At 62.5% G+C, this 16,597-nt stretch overlaps 1 protein-coding gene across 5 annotated transcripts; it reads left to right on the top strand.

The window, feature by feature from the left end:
• Window positions 1-7,056: 7,056 nt before the first annotated feature.
• CLCF1 (cardiotrophin like cytokine factor 1) lies at window positions 7,057-16,420 on the top strand. 5 transcript variants are annotated; one of them, XM_053899405.1, is made up of 4 exons: window positions 7,057-7,215; window positions 9,807-9,997; window positions 12,997-13,163; window positions 14,998-16,420. In XM_053899405.1, exons 3-4 carry the CDS (start codon window positions 13,011-13,013, stop codon window positions 15,490-15,492), a joined length of 648 nt encoding a protein of 215 aa, XP_053755380.1. In that variant the 5' UTR covers window positions 7,057-7,215; window positions 9,807-9,997; window positions 12,997-13,010; the 3' UTR covers window positions 15,493-16,420. The 5 variants fall into 5 exon arrangements, with proteins under 5 accessions (XP_053755380.1, XP_019270694.2, XP_053755379.1 ...); XM_053899406.1 differs by lacking the exon at window positions 7,057-7,215 and adding an exon at window positions 7,903-7,918; XM_019415149.2 differs by lacking the exon at window positions 9,807-9,997.
• Window positions 16,421-16,597: the final 177 nt, after the last annotated feature.

Below are 16,597 nucleotides of genomic sequence, written 5' to 3' on the forward strand. Positions count from 1 at the left end.
ACAAAAGGTTTAGATAAATCCATGGATGACAGTTCCATTCACGGGTTGGAAGGGGAAGGAGGCTGTTAGGGGCCTGCTGGCCTGCGGGGAAGGCATCGGGGAGGCCACCTGGCCTCCCTCAGACCACCCCTGGGGGCCCCTGTCGGAGACCGGCTTCTTCGGGCCGCAGAGACCCAGGAGGCGGCGGTGCTCCTGAGGGCGGCAGCCGGGCCCGAGTCCCCGGGCCCTCTTCGCCGCCTCCCCGTGCTCCCCATCCACTGCCTGGGAGACCTGGACACCACCAGCTCTGTGCCAAGCGTCCTGGCCAGGCTGTCCCTTAAGGGACCAGTAGAGGGAGACAGACACCGCGTACAGCCCCGGCTTCCAGAACAGAGACCAGGCTGCTCTGCCCTGGGCGAGCGCCTGTGGGTGCCAGCTGGGTGCCCAACGCGGTGCTACGCACCCAGGGAGAAGGGGGCCGAGAAGCCGTCCTCCCTGGCCGAGATGGGGTCACCAGAGGGCAGGGGGAGCGCGGGGAGACTTCAGGCACCCGGGGTCGGGCAGGGGGGAGGCCACTAATTAAGAGCAGGGCCCCGGCGACTCTGGAGCCATCTGGCCCTCCGTCCCAGCAGCCCCGGAGCCCCTGGTGGGCAGGGTGTGGGTCTCTCTATGTCCACGCTGTTCCTCGGGGCACATGTGGGGGGTGCTTCCCGAATGTTTGTTGGGGGGCTGCGCCCCACCGGCCTGAGTGCCAGCTCCTCCCGAGCCCCAGGCACAGCTTCCAGGCCAGGTGTGGGCTTCCCCTCTTTGCCACCCAGACCCTCCTCGGCCCCTTTCCAAGCCCTGCCTGCCCTCTCCTTCCTCTGCACCACAGCCCTTTGTGCGCCTTGAGTTCTCGAGCCCTCTGTCACTTCACGCATTTCGCAGCGGCTGGCGAGTGCTCAGGGTGCTCTGGTGGGAAGGACGGGACCTCTGAGAGGTGCCTGTGGGGGCCGGGGAGGGGTGAACTCCTCACAGACCCAACCACCACTCGAGTGTTGCAGACAGATGGCCTGGAAGCCCGGACGGAGTTGCGCCCAGTACAGCCCGGACCCCTTGACTCCACTCAGAGCCCCCTGTGCCCTGAGTGTCCACCCTTCCCCCTCTGTCTCTCCCTCAATACACGCAGCCCCCCCCCCCCCCCGGGGCTGCAAAGTCCAATGCTCCGAACTGGTCGTCGTGGGAGGAGGGTTGAACGACCGACGGCCCAACTCTCCAGTCTCGTATCTGTGTCCTGTGGTCTACGCCCAGCGTCACACGGTCAGATCCCGTTGGGGTTGTGGGGACAGGCTGCAGGAGGAAAGCAGGGTCTAAAGAACAGAAAAGGTGCAGACATGTGGGCATGGGGACTGGAAAGGGGGAGGTGGCGTCGTTAGCCGAGACAGGAGGATAGGGCCCGACGGGGCAGGTAACAATAATACGCAACGTTATCGAGTGCTGAGTGCCAGAGATTTGACATGTATTAGCTCAATCGTCCTTTTACTCCGAGGAAGGTACCATTATCATCATCCCTGTTCCGTGCAGGAGAAAAGTGAGGTGTAGAAGCACCAAGTGACTTGCCCAAGGTCACACAGCTAGCGACGCCCTTACTCCTTGTCACTGTCCCAACAGTGCTGGGGTGGCGGTCACTCGGGGTGGGACTCCAAGTCATCTCAGGGAGATGCCGTCTGTCCTCTGACCCCTGGGGCCCCTGAGGAACCCAGACAGTCTGGAGAAAGCCGGAGAAGTCTGAAGGAGGGAGGCCGGTAGGGAGGGAGGGGACAGAGCGGGAGGAGCCGGCAGTGACTCAGCAGGGCAGGATAAGGATCTTCCAGCCCAGGGAGAGGTAACCCCACTCCTCTGCCAGGGGAGACGGAGTCACGGAGCCCGAGGCATGGGTTGGCCAGGGCAATGGAACATCCTGGGAGGATGGCGGGGAAAGCTCCTGGCAGGCAGGGGAGGAGTTGAGCATCTGGGGCTACCCCTTTTGCCCCTGCCTTCCGGTACCCACTCATCACCCAGACATCCTTGCGGATGGGGAGACGAAGCCTAGGTCGGGCAGGGGAGAGGCAGGCAGCAGGGCCCGGTTCCCCTCAGCTTCACGGGGAAGCGGGGGGCAGGTGGGCGCGGTGTCCTCTGGGAGGCTGAGCCCGTCCAGGTGTGGGTGCAGGATGCAGGGCAGGGTAGGGCCGTGGCTGAGGTAGGAGGAGGTCCTCAGCACCCTGGGGTTTCCGCTGACATCACCGCCAGCGCAGGGTGAGGCAGGGCCCTCTGGGCTCGTGCCCGCTGGAGGGAAAGGGAAAGTGCACAGCCCTGCTGGTGGCCCCCAGGCCTGCAGCCAGTGGCGCGTGCGCGAGGTGAGGCGCGTGCGCGAGGTGATGGAGAGGAGGCCTCCAGTCAGGGATGCGGATCCGGGGGAGCCCCCGGCCGCCCAGGCAGAGCCTCTGAGCCTACCCGGCCCTCACTTTGCAGGCTAAATAGTAGGGCCCTCGGAAGCCCGGGGAAGCCCTCTCCCTGGCTGTGGGTGGGTGGGGACCCAACACGCAGTTCGGTCCTCATCCCGTGGTTCAAACCCACTCGCCCGCTCCTGGAATCTACAATTCTAGCTGAGGGGACTGGAGCGCTCTTCAGGGGGCTGACTCTCGCCAGCCCGGGAGGGTCCAGGTCGGGTGCCTGCCCCCACGTGCGACACAGTCCACGTCAGCAGTGGGCAGAGAGCAGGAGGGCCCAGGTCCCCCGCTCCAGGCACAGGGAGATGCTCTTTCTGTCCAAGGGGACATCTTAGTGTCCCGCAGCGGCAGGCTGGCCCCAGCTTAGATAACCTCGTAGCCAGGGGGTGCTGGCTAGTCCTGGTGCCTCTGGAGCCCGCTCCCAGCACCCAGCCCCTTCCCCTCTCGCGTGCCCCATGTTGGCATCTGAATGGTGTAATTCAAAGGGCGGACAGTGCTGGGTTCCAGTCCTGGTTCCGCCACTTGTGTGACCCGAGACAAGTGACTTCATCTTTCCAAGCCTCAGGGACCTCACATACAAAGTGGGTAAATCACAGCTCCTGTTTTCTGGGGTTACAGCAAGAATCAAACGGTCTCGTCCACGAAAAACCTTAGCACAGGACCCAACACGTGGTGAGAGCTCAGTATGTTTAAACTATTGTCATTAGTTAAGCCTTAGAGTCCTAAAAGGAGTAAAAGTGTCACCAAGAAATGCCAGGCATTGCAGCAGGCACTGGCAGGCCCCTGCCTCTCCTGCCAGCACACAGGTCAGCCTCCACCCCTCATCCCCATGGCCCCGTGGGGCTCCTGTCTGTGTACTCAGGACACGTCTGGTCAACACATGAATGAATTAGTGAGTGTCCTCACTTACCTCTGTGGGCTTCGCCAACACTCTCATTCCTGCCGACCCATCAGGAGGGGACTGGATCAGAGGCTTCCCTAGTTCAGGAATCCACGACATCCTTGGGGCCCAGGACCCCTTCAGTGCCAATTTTCTGCAGCTGTGTGGGACACGGGATTTGGGGGGCTTCTGGAATGCCTTTCCTGGGGGTACCAGCTATGGGAGTAGGGAGGGAAGGTGAGAGGGAGAGGTCTAGCCTGTCCCTGAGCCCAAACTGACTCACCCCACCCCCTTGGAGGGCAGCTGAAGCGTCGCCCGGTGCCAGACCCGCCCCCCTCCCAGCCACATCCCTTGGGGTCTGGCCTGCCACTCCCTGTGGATAAGGCCTGGAGACTGGAAGGCCAGAGAGGCAGCAAAGCAGTGTCCTCCTCATGAGCTCCCCGATCTCCCACCATCCTGTTGGGGAGGAGGGCACAAGGGGTCATACCCCATTCCACGAGAGGCCATGCCGCTGGCCAGTTGGAAGCCCCTCGTCCTCACTCCCAGCTTGACTCTCCGCAGAGCAGGGAGTCCCGTGGGCCAGGGCCAGTGCTCCCTCGGTGCATCTTCCTGTGGCTCCAGCTGTATTTCCCACCCTGAAGCTCCACCTCCTCCCAGAGCTCTCCTGCCCTTTCCATCCTCTGATCTCTCAGTGTAAATGAGTGCCCCTTGTCACCAGACCATGAAATTCTCAAAGGCAGCGGTGGGTTTTCCTTCCCTCTTCTGTCTCCGTAGCGCCTAGCACCCAGCGGGGTTTCGGAAACTTCTTGCACACCATGTACCAAGACAGATGGCTCTGGGGCTCAGGGGGCAGGAGTCTCCTGTAACCTCTGCCCTGCCCTCACCGGCAATCCCAGAACAAGAATCCCGTCTGAGAGCCACAGGGGAGTGGGAAGTTGACAGCCCCAACTGGAAATCAGAGGGCAGCCCCCTGTGCCCCCACGCCACAGAAATCCTGGAGGGGGAGCTATCACGCTCTGCCTCTCCTTTCTTCCTTCTCTCCCCCAATTCCCACAGCCCACCCCATTTAGGATTTGGCAGCAGAAAGGCAAGGTCTTTATTCCAGCCCCCACCCCAACCCACCTGGCAGCTCCCAGCCTCCTGCCTTTGCCCAGACACGGCAGAGGGGCACTGGCAGCTTGGAGATGGAGCTGATTTTCCCCTTGGCAGTGGGGAAGATGGGGGGGGGGGCCTGGCCACCCCCTGGTTGAGGGGAGAGGGCAGGGATGCAAGTCTAGACAAGAGGCAGAGGGAGAAGGCGACTTCTCCAGCGTGCGGTGTCACCATAACAAGCTGGGTGGGTGTGGGGGGGTGGCTGTGTGTAAAGCCAGTTGTCCCTGCCCCCCCTTGGCCTGGGTCCCCATTTCAGGGCCACAGGCCCTCAGCTACTGCAGAGCAATGTTTTCTGGCCTCCCGAGGCGAGTATTTGCTGGGAGTGTGGTGGGATGGGGGGGTGCTCCCCTTCCACTGCAGTCTGTTCCTCTTCCTCCCTGGGCTCCTGCCTCCTCCCTCCTTCCTACTCCCACCCATTTACTTTTCTGCCCTTCCCTTCTCTCAGCCCCCCACCTCCCTCCTTCAGCTCCCCTCTCCCTCTTTTCCCTTTCTCTCCCGGCCCCCTCCTCCTCTCCCCAGTGGGGGCTGCTTTCTCCCTGACTCAGCAAGGTGCTTTATAAGGTGCTGAGGGGGCTCAGCCAAATCCAAACCACATTGTCTGTGCAGACACTCTCCACAAGGAGCAGGCTACAAACGAGGGGAGGACGAATTGCACGCCCCACTTCCCCACCGTTCGTGGCTCCCTCCTTCTGAAAGGGAGGCTGCTTGAGGACCTCATGGCTGGCCTCAGTGCCAGTCACCCACTGGACATCTGCCTTCTTGACCTCGGCGTGGGCATCAAAAGATCTCAGGGCTCACCCGCCAAGAATGTCATTGAAACTGCAGAGTTCTGGCTGAGGTGGGGGGGAGGGTGGGGGGAAGAGGGAGGCCCTGAGCACTTTTCAGAAGGACACCCCCCCAAGACAGGTTTCCTTAAAGCTGCTACTGATGCCCCGGAAAGCCCCCTGCCCCCAACCCCCAGCCAGCTCCCCTTTCCCAGCTCTTTTTCTCCTTGTTTAGAAAGAAAAAAGAAAGGAGGAAAAAAAAAAAAAAAACAACCCAACAACAAAGTCTGTCCCACTCCAGTGAGGTAATTGAAAACAAACTTCTTCCCCACCCCCCCACCCCCCCACCTCAGTCCACACAGTGCAGAAAAGGGAAGAGCTGCCCTGGGAACCTAGCGCCGGTCCTGACCATGCCGCCTGCTCTGACCCGCAGGCTGGAGGGGCTGTGGCAGGGCTGGCGGGGCACCCTCCTTTCTTCAGGGACACGGACACGGGGCAGGAGTCGTGGACTGAAGAATCTGATGCTGTTGGGGGGCGCGGGGAGGAATCACCTTCCAGGGTTGGCCCACCACCACCTCTCCCACTTTGAGAAAACAAATAAAGGACAGAAGCAACTTATTACCAAATGGTTTAATTGGTGGTCTGGATCTAGAGTACTCAAGCCTTGGGGACCAAATGACTGTCCCCCAAGAAGTCACCAAAAGGAGATGTCTGGAAGCCCCAGACGGGGAGAGCTGTTTCCTCTGCACTCTCCCTGGCAGCTCTCCGTCGGGGGGAGGGGGGAGGGAGGGGAGGAAGGGGGCAGGAAGGAGACCCTCCTGAGAGGGTCTAGGCTTAAGGGTCCCCCAGGTATCCCACAAAGCAAGTCCCAACCCAGGCCTGGGGAAGGAAGGAGGGAGAGCACTCCACAACACCAACAACCCCAAACCCCGAAGGCGAGAGAAAGCCAAAAGTCTTTATGGGGAAGCGTTTCACAAATGGGGACTCTGGGTCTGTCCATCGCCTTGAATGGGAGCATTCCCGCTGAGTCACCCATGCAGCCTCTGGTGTTGAAACTGGTCCGGTGCCTCGTGCTGATTAATGAACTACAATTCCCCCACCCCTGTGCGCTCTCCCGGCCGCTGGGAAGAACGAAGAACCTAGTGAACCTGAGAGAAAAACCCTCGGCCAAGGGCCCTCTACTCTCCTCCGAGCTGGGCAGTGGGCCCGGGGTGCCCTCTCCCTCCCCCCGCCCCGGGGGGCATTGTGAGGCCGTTAGTCACCTGCCCCAACCCCAGCGCCTCACTCAGCCCCAGCTTTTGGAAATGGGACTGGCGGCGGGACAATAGGCCAGGGGGGCGGTCAGCCCAGACAAAGGGCAGCAGGAAAAACACCATCACTTGCTACGAGGCCAGCTCGCTGGCATTTGGGAGAATGTGTCATTGCATTTACTCAGGGGGAGGGGGAGGAGAGGGAAGGTTAGAGATGAGGAGTCCGAGGTAGGGTGAGAGCAGGGACCCCGCACCCCAGGTCGACGCCGCCGGAGAAGAAAAGGAGAGGGCGGCCCGCTCCCCTCCGGCTCGGGGAGTCTGCCGGCGGACTGATGCCCTCCCCGCCCCCTCCCCCAGGAGGCCCAGGGTGGTACCGCCGCAGCCTCGCCTCACCTCACCCCCCCTCGGTGTTGTGGGAGGGAGAGGAGCCCCAGAAGCCCTCCCTTCCCTCCTCCCCCCTCCTCCCCCCACCCCGGGGAGGGCCGCTACAATTTGTGGTTACAGCTTTACACGTCAGAAAAAAAAAAAAAAAGTTTGCAGAATGTCCCACACCGAAAAAAAAAAAAATCCGAAACCGAGCGAAAAAAACCTGCGAGTGGGCCTGGCGGATGGGATTATTAAAGCTTCGCCGGAGCCGCGGCTCGCCCTCCCACTCCGCCAGCCTCCGGGAGAGGAGCCGCGCCCGGCCGGCCCGGCCCCCAGCCCCATGGACCTCCGAGCAGGTAGGAGCCTGGCGTCCGAGGCCCCGGCCCCCGCCCCCGCCCGGGAGCCGCGAGATCCGGTTCCCGTGCTTCCCCCCGGGAGCCCCGAGCCGGGGCCGGGCGGGGGAGCCGGCAGCTACCCCCGCCAGCAGGGCTCGGGCTGGGGGGGGAGGGGGGGTGGGGGGGGGGGGAGAGGCACGGCCGGGCGCCCTCGAGAGGGGCCGGGCGGGGACGCGGCATTCCTGAAGTCCGCTCGCCGGGGCCAGGAGGTGGCCGGGAGCGCGGCGGGAGCCCGCGCGACCCGCTGACCCCGGGAGCCGGCAACCTGGAGCCCCAGCGAGGCGGGGTGCCGGGAATCTCGGCGGAAAGAGCCCCGCGCGAAAAGTCGGGGAGAGCGAGTCCCAGGCGGGGAGCGGGGCTGCGGGAGGGAGACGCGGCGCGCGGGGAGGAGGGGGCCGGGGAGGAAGAGGGGAGAAGGGCGGGGAGCCCGAGCCCGGGCCGGCGGGAGGCGAGGGGAGGCCGACACCTCGGGCCCGCCGCGCTCCCTCCCCGGCCCGCCGGGGAGGGGAGGGCGGGAAGGAGGGCGGGCGAGAGGAGAGAGGAGGGCGGAGGGCAGAGCCGAGCCTGGTTGGGCCGGGCCGGGCTGCGGGACTCGCGGCTTCCTCGCTGCGCGCTGCGCGGCCGGAGCCCACCATGCTGCCCGCGGCCGGGGAGCCGGCGGCAGGTAGGGCCCGGGCGGCGGGGCGGGCGGCGGCGGCGGAGGCAGCGAGCCCCCCCCCCCCCACCCACCCCGGCCCGGCCCGCCGTGGCCTGGGAGTGATTAGTGCGGGGGACGGGCGCAGCCCGGCCGGACCGGGCAGGAGAAAGCCCGTCACCGGCCGGGGAGCGGCGGCGGCGGCGGCCGCTCGGCCCCGGCGGCCCGCGGGAGGGCGGACGGGCAGGGCGGGGAGTTGACGCGCGGGAAAGGGCAGCGGCCCGGCCGAGCCCGAAGCCCGGCGCCCCGGACCCCGCCCCCGCCCCCGCCGCCGGGAAGGGAGCGACCGGGCGGGAGCGGGCCGGGGGCGGGGCCGGGGGCGCCGAGGCCACACAGGGGGAAGGCGCCGCCGCCGCGGGGAGGGGGCCGGGAGCGAGAGGTCACCGCCGAGGGGGAGGGCCAGCGAGCGGCCGCCGCCGCCGAGTTCTCGGGCCGAGCCCCTCGGGGGGAACCCCGGGTTCCCCCCCGCCTCGCCAGAGCCCCATCTCTTTCCACCTTCCTTCCCAGTTACTCCACACGGCGCTCCAGAAGCCCTCCCCCCAGACCCCCAGTCCCAGAGGACCCCGTCCCGGTTTCGTCCGGTGCCCGGCCCGGCCCTCCCCGCTGGGGTAGGAGGGAGCTGCCGGGGACGGGAGGGGAAGCTGGAAGTCCCCAGCCTTGGAGAAAGGTTGTGGGTGAGGACGCCGGACCCACACCTCTGTCAGGCACTCTCTGATCCTGACCTTGACCAGCTGACATCTCCCGGCTTTCACAATCCCCACAGACCCCCTTTCGGGCTTGGAGCACACGCTGCCCTTCCCTGGGGACACAGGGATGCATTCCTCTGAGAGACCGGACACCCCCCACCCCGCAGTTTGGCTCCGGCACCCTCACTGCCCTGAGCCCCGCACTCAACCTGAGGAGGAAACAGGCAGATGGCAGCAACTGTCACCTAGCAGCCCCCCACCCCCCCGTCTCTCTTCCAGACTGGTCTAATGGCTCCCTCTCCCCTCCACGGAGCCGTGCACTCCTGCCCCGTTCACACTTGTGCACACCACCCAGCCACACCAGCTACTTTATTGGTGACACTTCACATTCCTCCCCACAATCCCACCTGCCTATTCACACCCTGGCTCCTGCCCGCTCCCTCCCAGCCCCTCCCACGCCTCTGAATAACAACACCCTTTCAACCCACACGCCGGCCCGGCCGGGACCGTTTCCTTCACTGGGTCCCCCTGCCTGGCTCTCCGCCGGCTGCCTCGCCTAGCTCCCCTGGCTTCATCCTGCGCCCCTTGGGAACAACTGGGGTCCTCTTGGAGCCCGGTCCAGAACCCCCTCACTCGGCGACAGCCCAGCTCCTCTGTCGGCACTGACTTCACAAGGCAGGGCAGCTGGCCCACTGGCCTGCTTCTTTCCCTGGGCCTCAGTTTCTTCTTCTGTCATTTAGGCTGGAAGAGAAGGGCAGGGAGGGGGCTGCTGAAGATGACAGCAGAGGTGGAACCCCACGCGGTTGGGCTGAGAGGGACCTTAGCGTGCACAGCACAGCCCTCTCCTGCGAGCCCAGTCATGGGTTGTGGCAAAGCTAGGTCTCCGGACTTCTGGGCCTATGTGGACTCGCTCACTAAGCCACTTCTCAGTGGCCTGGGGCACAGGGAACCAAAGAGAGGACGAAGGGGAGAGAAGACGGAGGGAGGGGCAGCCAGCCGGAGGACAAGGAAAGATGGGCTATTTCCGTGGGCCTTTCCCTGAGGAGGCAGGTCAGGAGGAGCCCCTGAGGGTCGTTGCCTACAGTCTCAGTGCCTGGATCTCACACTACGGCGGACACACCACCCCCTAAACCACTTCCTTCCCCCAATTCCCCTCAACACATCCCTCCAAGGTCGCCAGGAAGCTGGCCCTGGTCTGGCCTGAGGGCATCCCAGGTGCAGAGTCTCCTGGACAATTGTCTGACTCACCCTGGCCACCCTGCACGTGTGCCCTGCCGAGCCCCCGACCCTTGCCGGAGGAGTTCAGCCTGGAGGACACAGGCCAGGGATCGAGGGGCAGCTGGCTAAGGACACGTGGACCCTGGTATGCCTGCCCTGCAGCCGTGTCAGGGTGGCCGTGCGCTTGCGTGGGCTGAGTGTGTGTGTGTGTGTGTGTTCATGAGGGGGGCCTAGGTTCCCAGGGCCCAGGGATCTGGATGGAATTAGGGGCCGCTGGGGCGGGGGGCCAAGATGGGGGGGCGGGGGGCTCCAGCAGGAAACGTGAGCTGTGAGCTGCACTCATTAGCTCCTCACGTGCTCAGCCGGATTTATAAACACAAGGGAAGCCGGGATGTAAACAACAGTGGGCAGCAGCCAGAGGCAGAGCTGGGGCGGGGGGCTGGGCTAGGGGCCGGGACTGGGGGAGGGGGCCCGTCCACCTGCACACCAGGAGCCTGGAGAGAAGGATGGGAGAGGGCTCCACGATGCCCACCTAATGCTCCCTCCTAGGGACGCAGGTGAGCCCAAGCCTCACTGAGTTCCGGGGCTCACAACTAAGCCACAGGTGTTCTCTGCCCCAGATGGCCATCATCAGTTTGCCGCCTGAGATATGGGGACATCTTGCCCAGAGTGGAAGCCGTGTCTCCTTTCTCCTTCCTAGCCTCTTCTCCCTCTAGATACCTGAGACCCCTTCCTTCTTACTGGTTCTCTCCATGGGCCGGTCAGTCCGATCTTTCTGCAACTTCCCCTGCCCCCCCTTCCCCGCCTGCAGTGACACAGTTACCTCAGAACTGAAATATTCCTGGAAACACCGGCCTCGTCTGGTTAATTTCATGAGCCGTTTTTCTGCCCAGATGACTTAGTTCTTGTTTATCCAAAGGCTTCTCCCCCTGCTGTCCCTGTGTAGGGAGCCAGTTCTCCCCAGGGATGTGCCACAGGGCCCAGAAGAGGAGGGGAAAACAAGGCCCAGAGCTGGGTTCCTGACCCGGTGCCCCCCCCGTCCCCCCCGCCCCCCCCCACCACAGCAGAGGCAAAACTCAGTCCCAGAACTATGGACCGAAAGGCTGACCAAAGCAAGGTCGGGGAAAGAGGTGAGCCCAGCTCCCAATGTGGGCTTCAGCTGGGACCCTCAGCATTGCTGCTAACTGTGAGTGAGGCCAGGCTCAGTCCCGAAAGCTACCTCAAGCCTGGAAGGGCTGCCGCTCGCCTCGGCAGGTCTCCACCTCCAAAACACCCCATATTGTACCCTTAGGATCTTGGAGGTGACTCTGCCAGATATCCAGGCCGAGGGTAGCCCCAGGCTTCGTGCAGAGAAGGGCCTGGAGTTGTCTTGGAATATGAGGAAGAGTAAATAGAAAGGAACACAGAGTCAGCAGGAAAAGGCCGAACGAGGAAAGAAGCACCAGGAGGGAAGCCAGGGGCTGCAGATGCGGACAAGGACAGGGGAGCAGTCATGTGCCTGACACCGCGCTCTGTCCTAACGCACGCACGCACCCATGCACTCAGACCAAGTCCCTCGTCCCTAAGAGCAGGGTCTCTGAGACTGGTGTTCCCCCCGCCCGACCCACTCCCCTGCTCTATCAGTAAAGTTGCCAGCCACCACGCATCTTAGTGAGTCTAGACTGATGGCCTGGGCCGCTGCGGAAGTCCCCACCTGACCCCTACACTCTGTGAGAGGCATTCTGTACAGTTTGAGTCTTAAGCCCTCTCCAAAACCTTGACCCAGCGTTATGACTAACTCCAAACTCCCCCTAACTCAGTACAGTCAAACTGTCAAACCCGTATCCAACTCATTTCTAACTATCACAGCAACATATGTCATGATAAAAATTTGAAAGTCGAAAATAGAAAGTGGAAGAAACGACTCATAGCTCAACACCTACCCAAGCTTAAAACCCAAACCAGCCCTACTCTTAGTGACATGCCGTGCATTACCCCATCTGACATCTAAATCAACACGTTAATAAACCTTAGCCCCAGCCAACCCTGTGCCTGTCCAGACCTCACCACATCCCCCAGCTGGACTCAAACCTCAACCACACTCAGTCAGCCAAATCCCAATAAACTAACCTGAAACTTTAAAAGTAACCCAGTCCTTAAACCTAACCTAGCCCCATACCAATTATAGCCTTGCCCTATCCTAACCCTAATTGCCTTTACCCAGTCCCGGTGCCCACTGACTCCTGGCCTAGTGCTCTTTACCTTGGCCCACACCTAAAAGCTGGGAAAATCATGTTTCCCAACTGCCTATGGGTATCTTCACATTATCAGCCCCTGGCCTCTGGTGTCCCAGGATGTCCAAACTCTCCAGCACCATCAGCTGACAAGCCAAACCCATCAGATACATCATATTCCCCCTCTTTCTCTCTTTCACATCCCCCACCCCGACCCTCTTTACTGTAGGTTCATCAGAAGACCTCACTCAGGCCAAACTTTTCCCCATCCAACCTCCTAGATAAGAATGGGGCAGACCTCCACCCCGCAGCTCCACACCCAGGAATCCTGTTCAAGAATGTACCCACCACTGACTGCATGAGCCAGCCCTCTGTCCTTCAGCCTGACCCGCGTGATCTAACCCTACCCCTTGCCTCCTATGGCTCTCTGTGTGGACTCATCTCAGGGCGGCCTCTCTCGTGCCTTTCCCGGGGCTGACTGCTGGCAGCTGGCAGAGAGACACGTGCTGTTTCCCACCCCTTGGCTCCCTAAACTGCAGAGGGTCTGGATTCAGAGTCCCTAGGCCTGGCCCCGTCCCTCCACGTACACACACATACACATCGGCATACGTATACTGGCTCTTTCTTAGCTGACACACAAATATGCTTTCCGATATATACTGGTAGATACACACACAGAGGCCAAGTTCTCGTCCTCAAACACATACATGCCTCCATACACACACACACACACACACACACACACACACACACACACACCCAGGCCAGGAACGCTCCCCTCCTCCATCCCCCCTGCCTCCCATCTGGCGGCCCACCCTCACCAACCCTGCGCCCGGCCCAAGGTGGGGACAGACACCTGAGGGGCTGCCAGCTGGGCATCCTCCACGGGGCCTGGGCCCGCCCTCATGTTTCTTGCCCCTCCTGCCCGCAGGGGACTCGTGGGGGATGCTAGCTTGCCTGTGTGCTGTGCTCTGGCACCTCCCGGCAGTGCCAGCCCTCAACCGCACGGGGGACCCAGGGCCTGGCCCCTCCATCCAGAAAACCTACGACCTCACCCGCTACCTGGAACACCAACTCCGCAGCTTGGCTGGGACCTACGTGAGTATCCAGGGCAGCTGAAAGGTCTGGGAACTGGCAAAGAACGAGGAGAGAAGAGGGTGGAAGAGAGACAGAACGGTGGAGGGGTCCCGGTGAGCGGTGGTCACCAGGGGGCCCTTTGGTTCCAAACGGTCCCCATGTCTGGCCTATCTCCTACCCTTCCCTCTGAGGTGCCCCCCTCCTTCCCATCCCTGGCCCCAGGACTAGGCATGTGGGCAGGCCTCGCACCCGCCTTGGCCCACTGCCCCACTGGCTGCCGGCCCAGCCGCCCGCCTCCCCCTGGGGGCCGGGGAAGTCTCTTCTGTTTACACCGTGTTGTGGTGTCTCTTGCACGGGCGGGGCTGGGTGGGGATGGAGGGGCCCCACCTCCCATGCCTGTGTTCCAGCTCGCCTCTGCCCCAGACCTGGGGCCCTGCTGCTCTGGACCCATGGGCCTCCCTTCTGTCTGCCTCTCCCATCCTAGCTGGGCCTCCTAGGGGGGACTTGGGGGAAGGGGGCTGCGGGGAAGATAGGCCAGTAGTGGCAGGAGGTTCAGGGTGTGGATGGAAGTTGTGCCATGAGGATTTGGGGGCAGTCCAGAGGTGTTCAGAGAGCCCAGGAGAGAAGGAAAGAGGGTCAGAGTCGCCGAGGACCATGGGGAACCGGCCCCCTCTTCCCGTGTTCCTCTTCCACATCCCAGACCCTACTCTGGAGCCAGGGAAAGAAAGGGGAGGAGGGTGGCGGGGGAGCTGGCTCCAGCCCCAGGATACACCGAGGAAATTAGTTTGTCTCTGTGCTTGTCAGCGTGTGAACCTCCCCCTGGGCCCTTGCCTATCCCAGGCCTCGCCCCTCTCTTCTCCCTTTCTCTCCAGCTGAAACGTCCCCCTCAGCCCTTTCCCTGGGCCCCAGGCCTCTCCCTTGAGGGTTGGCAAAGCTCTGTCCTCTTCCCTAGACTGCCTCCTATACCCTTCCTCCTGCCCAACTCTTGAGACTGCCTCAGTTTCTTCCTTCTGCAGCCCTGCTCCTAGGAGCTCTTCCTTGGGGGGACTTGCTGCTTAGTGAGTACCATCTGCCCCCTGCCCTTCTGCTGGTGGGACCAAGCGTGTTGGGAGGCAAATGGAGCTCTGATTCCCACGGGCCCCTCTGCCTTCCCACCCGCTTTTCCCTTCCCTGGCCAAAAACCTTTGCCTGACTCTGCTACCCCCTCTAGCTCCCGACCCTTTTTCTCTCCTGGCCTTCCCTGCCAAATTTCTCGAAGGAGTGGTCTACACCCTCTGCCTCCGCTTCCTCTCCACCCACTCACTCCTTAACCCCCTGCAATCTGGCCTCCAGGCCACTGAAACGGCTCTCTCCAAGGTCGGCAGGCACCTCCTTTTCGCCAAACCCAACAGAATTTTCTAAGGCCCATTCCCCTTGCTCTCTGTTTTGCAGCCACACTGTCGAGCACTCCTGCCTTCTCGAACTCCTCTTCTTGGCTCTGCACTCTTCTGGTCCACCTTCCACCTCTGCGGCCTGGCCACCTGGGTCCTTCCGGCTCCTCTTCCTCTCTGCTCTGCCCTGTGGTGGGCACGCTCCCAAGGCTTGCACACACGGCCAATCGGCACGTCCTCCCCGAGTATCTCCTGCGTGTTTTTCTCTTCCTACACCTCTCGTCAACCCCCACTGCCTCAACCGCCACCTCCATGCAGATGACATCCCTGGAGAAACTTAGGGGAGGCCCTCGCACAGAGAGGCCTAGCGAGGAGATGGGGCCAGTGTCAGGGGACACAGGAAATAGGAGCTTTGGGAGCAGGTTATCTCCCGGTGGCCCTCCTCCTCCTCCTCCTCCTCCTCCATCGCCCTCTCCTTTTCGCAGCTGAACTACCTGGGCCCCCCTTTCAACGAGCCTGACTTCAACCCACCTCGGCTGGGGGCAGAGACCCTGCCCAGGGCCACTGTCAACTTGGATGTGTGGCGGAGCCTCAATGACAAACTGCGGCTGACCCAGAACTATGAGGCCTATAGCCACCTTCTCTGCTACTTGCGTGGCCTCGACCGCCAGGCTGCCACGGCCGAGCTGCGCCGCAGCCTGGCCCACTTCTGCACCAGCCTTCAGGGCCTGCTGGGCAGCATCGCGGGCGTCATGGCAGCTCTGGGCTACCCGCTGCCCCAGCCTCTGCCCGGAACCGAGCCCACCCGGGCCCCCGGCCCTGCCCACAGCGACTTCCTCCAGAAGATGGACGACTTCTGGCTGCTGAAGGAGCTGCAGACCTGGCTGTGGCGCTCGGCCAAGGATTTCAACCGGCTCAAGAAGAAGACGCAGCCCCCGCCGGCGGCGGTCACCCTGCACCTGGAAGCCCATGGCTTCTGATCTCTGACCTTTACCGCCTCCTCTCTCCTCTCCTCCCTCAAATCCTGCTCCCACTCTGGGAGGGAGAAACCCGTATGCCAACATCTGTTGAGCCAGGAGACAGAAGCCATGGGCCTCTGGCCCTCTCCGGACTCGGAAGAGGGCATGATCCACAGGGCCTATCCCCTCCCCGCTTTCCGAAGGCCTGCAGGTCTCTTCCACAGGGAGGAGCGCTCCCGGGGGCCGCAGTGGTTCAAGTTGGTGCGAAGGCTCCCACAGCTTCCTGCTTCCTGCCCGGCGCTTGCCGGCGCCCACAGGCCCCTCGCGCGGCACTTCCAGGAAGCATGCCCGCAGGCAGGGAGGGGGGCCACCGCAGCATGTGCCTTTCTGGGGCGGGGGGAGCCCTTTGGCTGCCCCACTCTCCTTGGATGGGCGTTGTTCCCCTATCCCCAAATAGCCCAGTACATCCAATTCAGGAAACACACACGGTGGCAAGTCCAAACGGGAAGAAACGGGATTTAAAAGCGGAAGAGGTGGGATCTGCATTGGAGGTCATGCTGAAAGCATAGGGGCAGGGACAGAGCGGACCCACGGGTCACCAAGGCAGTCGGTGGCACAGGACGGCAGCCAAAAGGACCTTGCCTTGCATCTTCTTGCCGGCATCATGGTGCCTCCTCTCCACCCCCTTTCCAGGGTATCTGTGGGTTGCCCAGGCTGGGGAGGGCAACCATAGCCACAGCCACAGGGTTTCCTGAAAGTTTACATTGCAGTAGCATTTCGGGGTGCGGGGGGCAGCTCCCCCAGGCCCTGCCCCCCAGCCTCACCCACTCATGACTCTAAGTTTGTTGTATTAATATTTATTTATTTGGAGATGTTATTTATTAGATGATATTTATTGCAGAATTTCTATTCTTGTATTAACAAATAAAATGCTTGCCCCAGGACTTCATCTCTTTGCTTGGCCTGGTGCTTCCCCTCCTGGGCCCCCGCGTGCCTGATGGCTTGGAGCCTGGCAGTCCAGGGCAGAGCTCGGAGAGGCAAAGAGCTTGGGGAAGAGGCTCTGCCCTGTCCACGGAGCGTGGTGCCCACAGCACACTCTGTTCCTCCACCCACGGTGCGTCCCTTT

Source organism: Panthera pardus, unplaced genomic scaffold, assembly GCF_024362965.1.
Source record: "Panthera pardus isolate Hobbes unplaced genomic scaffold, ASM2436296v1 HiC_scaffold_12, whole genome shotgun sequence".
Classification (NCBI taxonomy): Eukaryota; Metazoa; Chordata; class Mammalia; order Carnivora; family Felidae; genus Panthera; species Panthera pardus.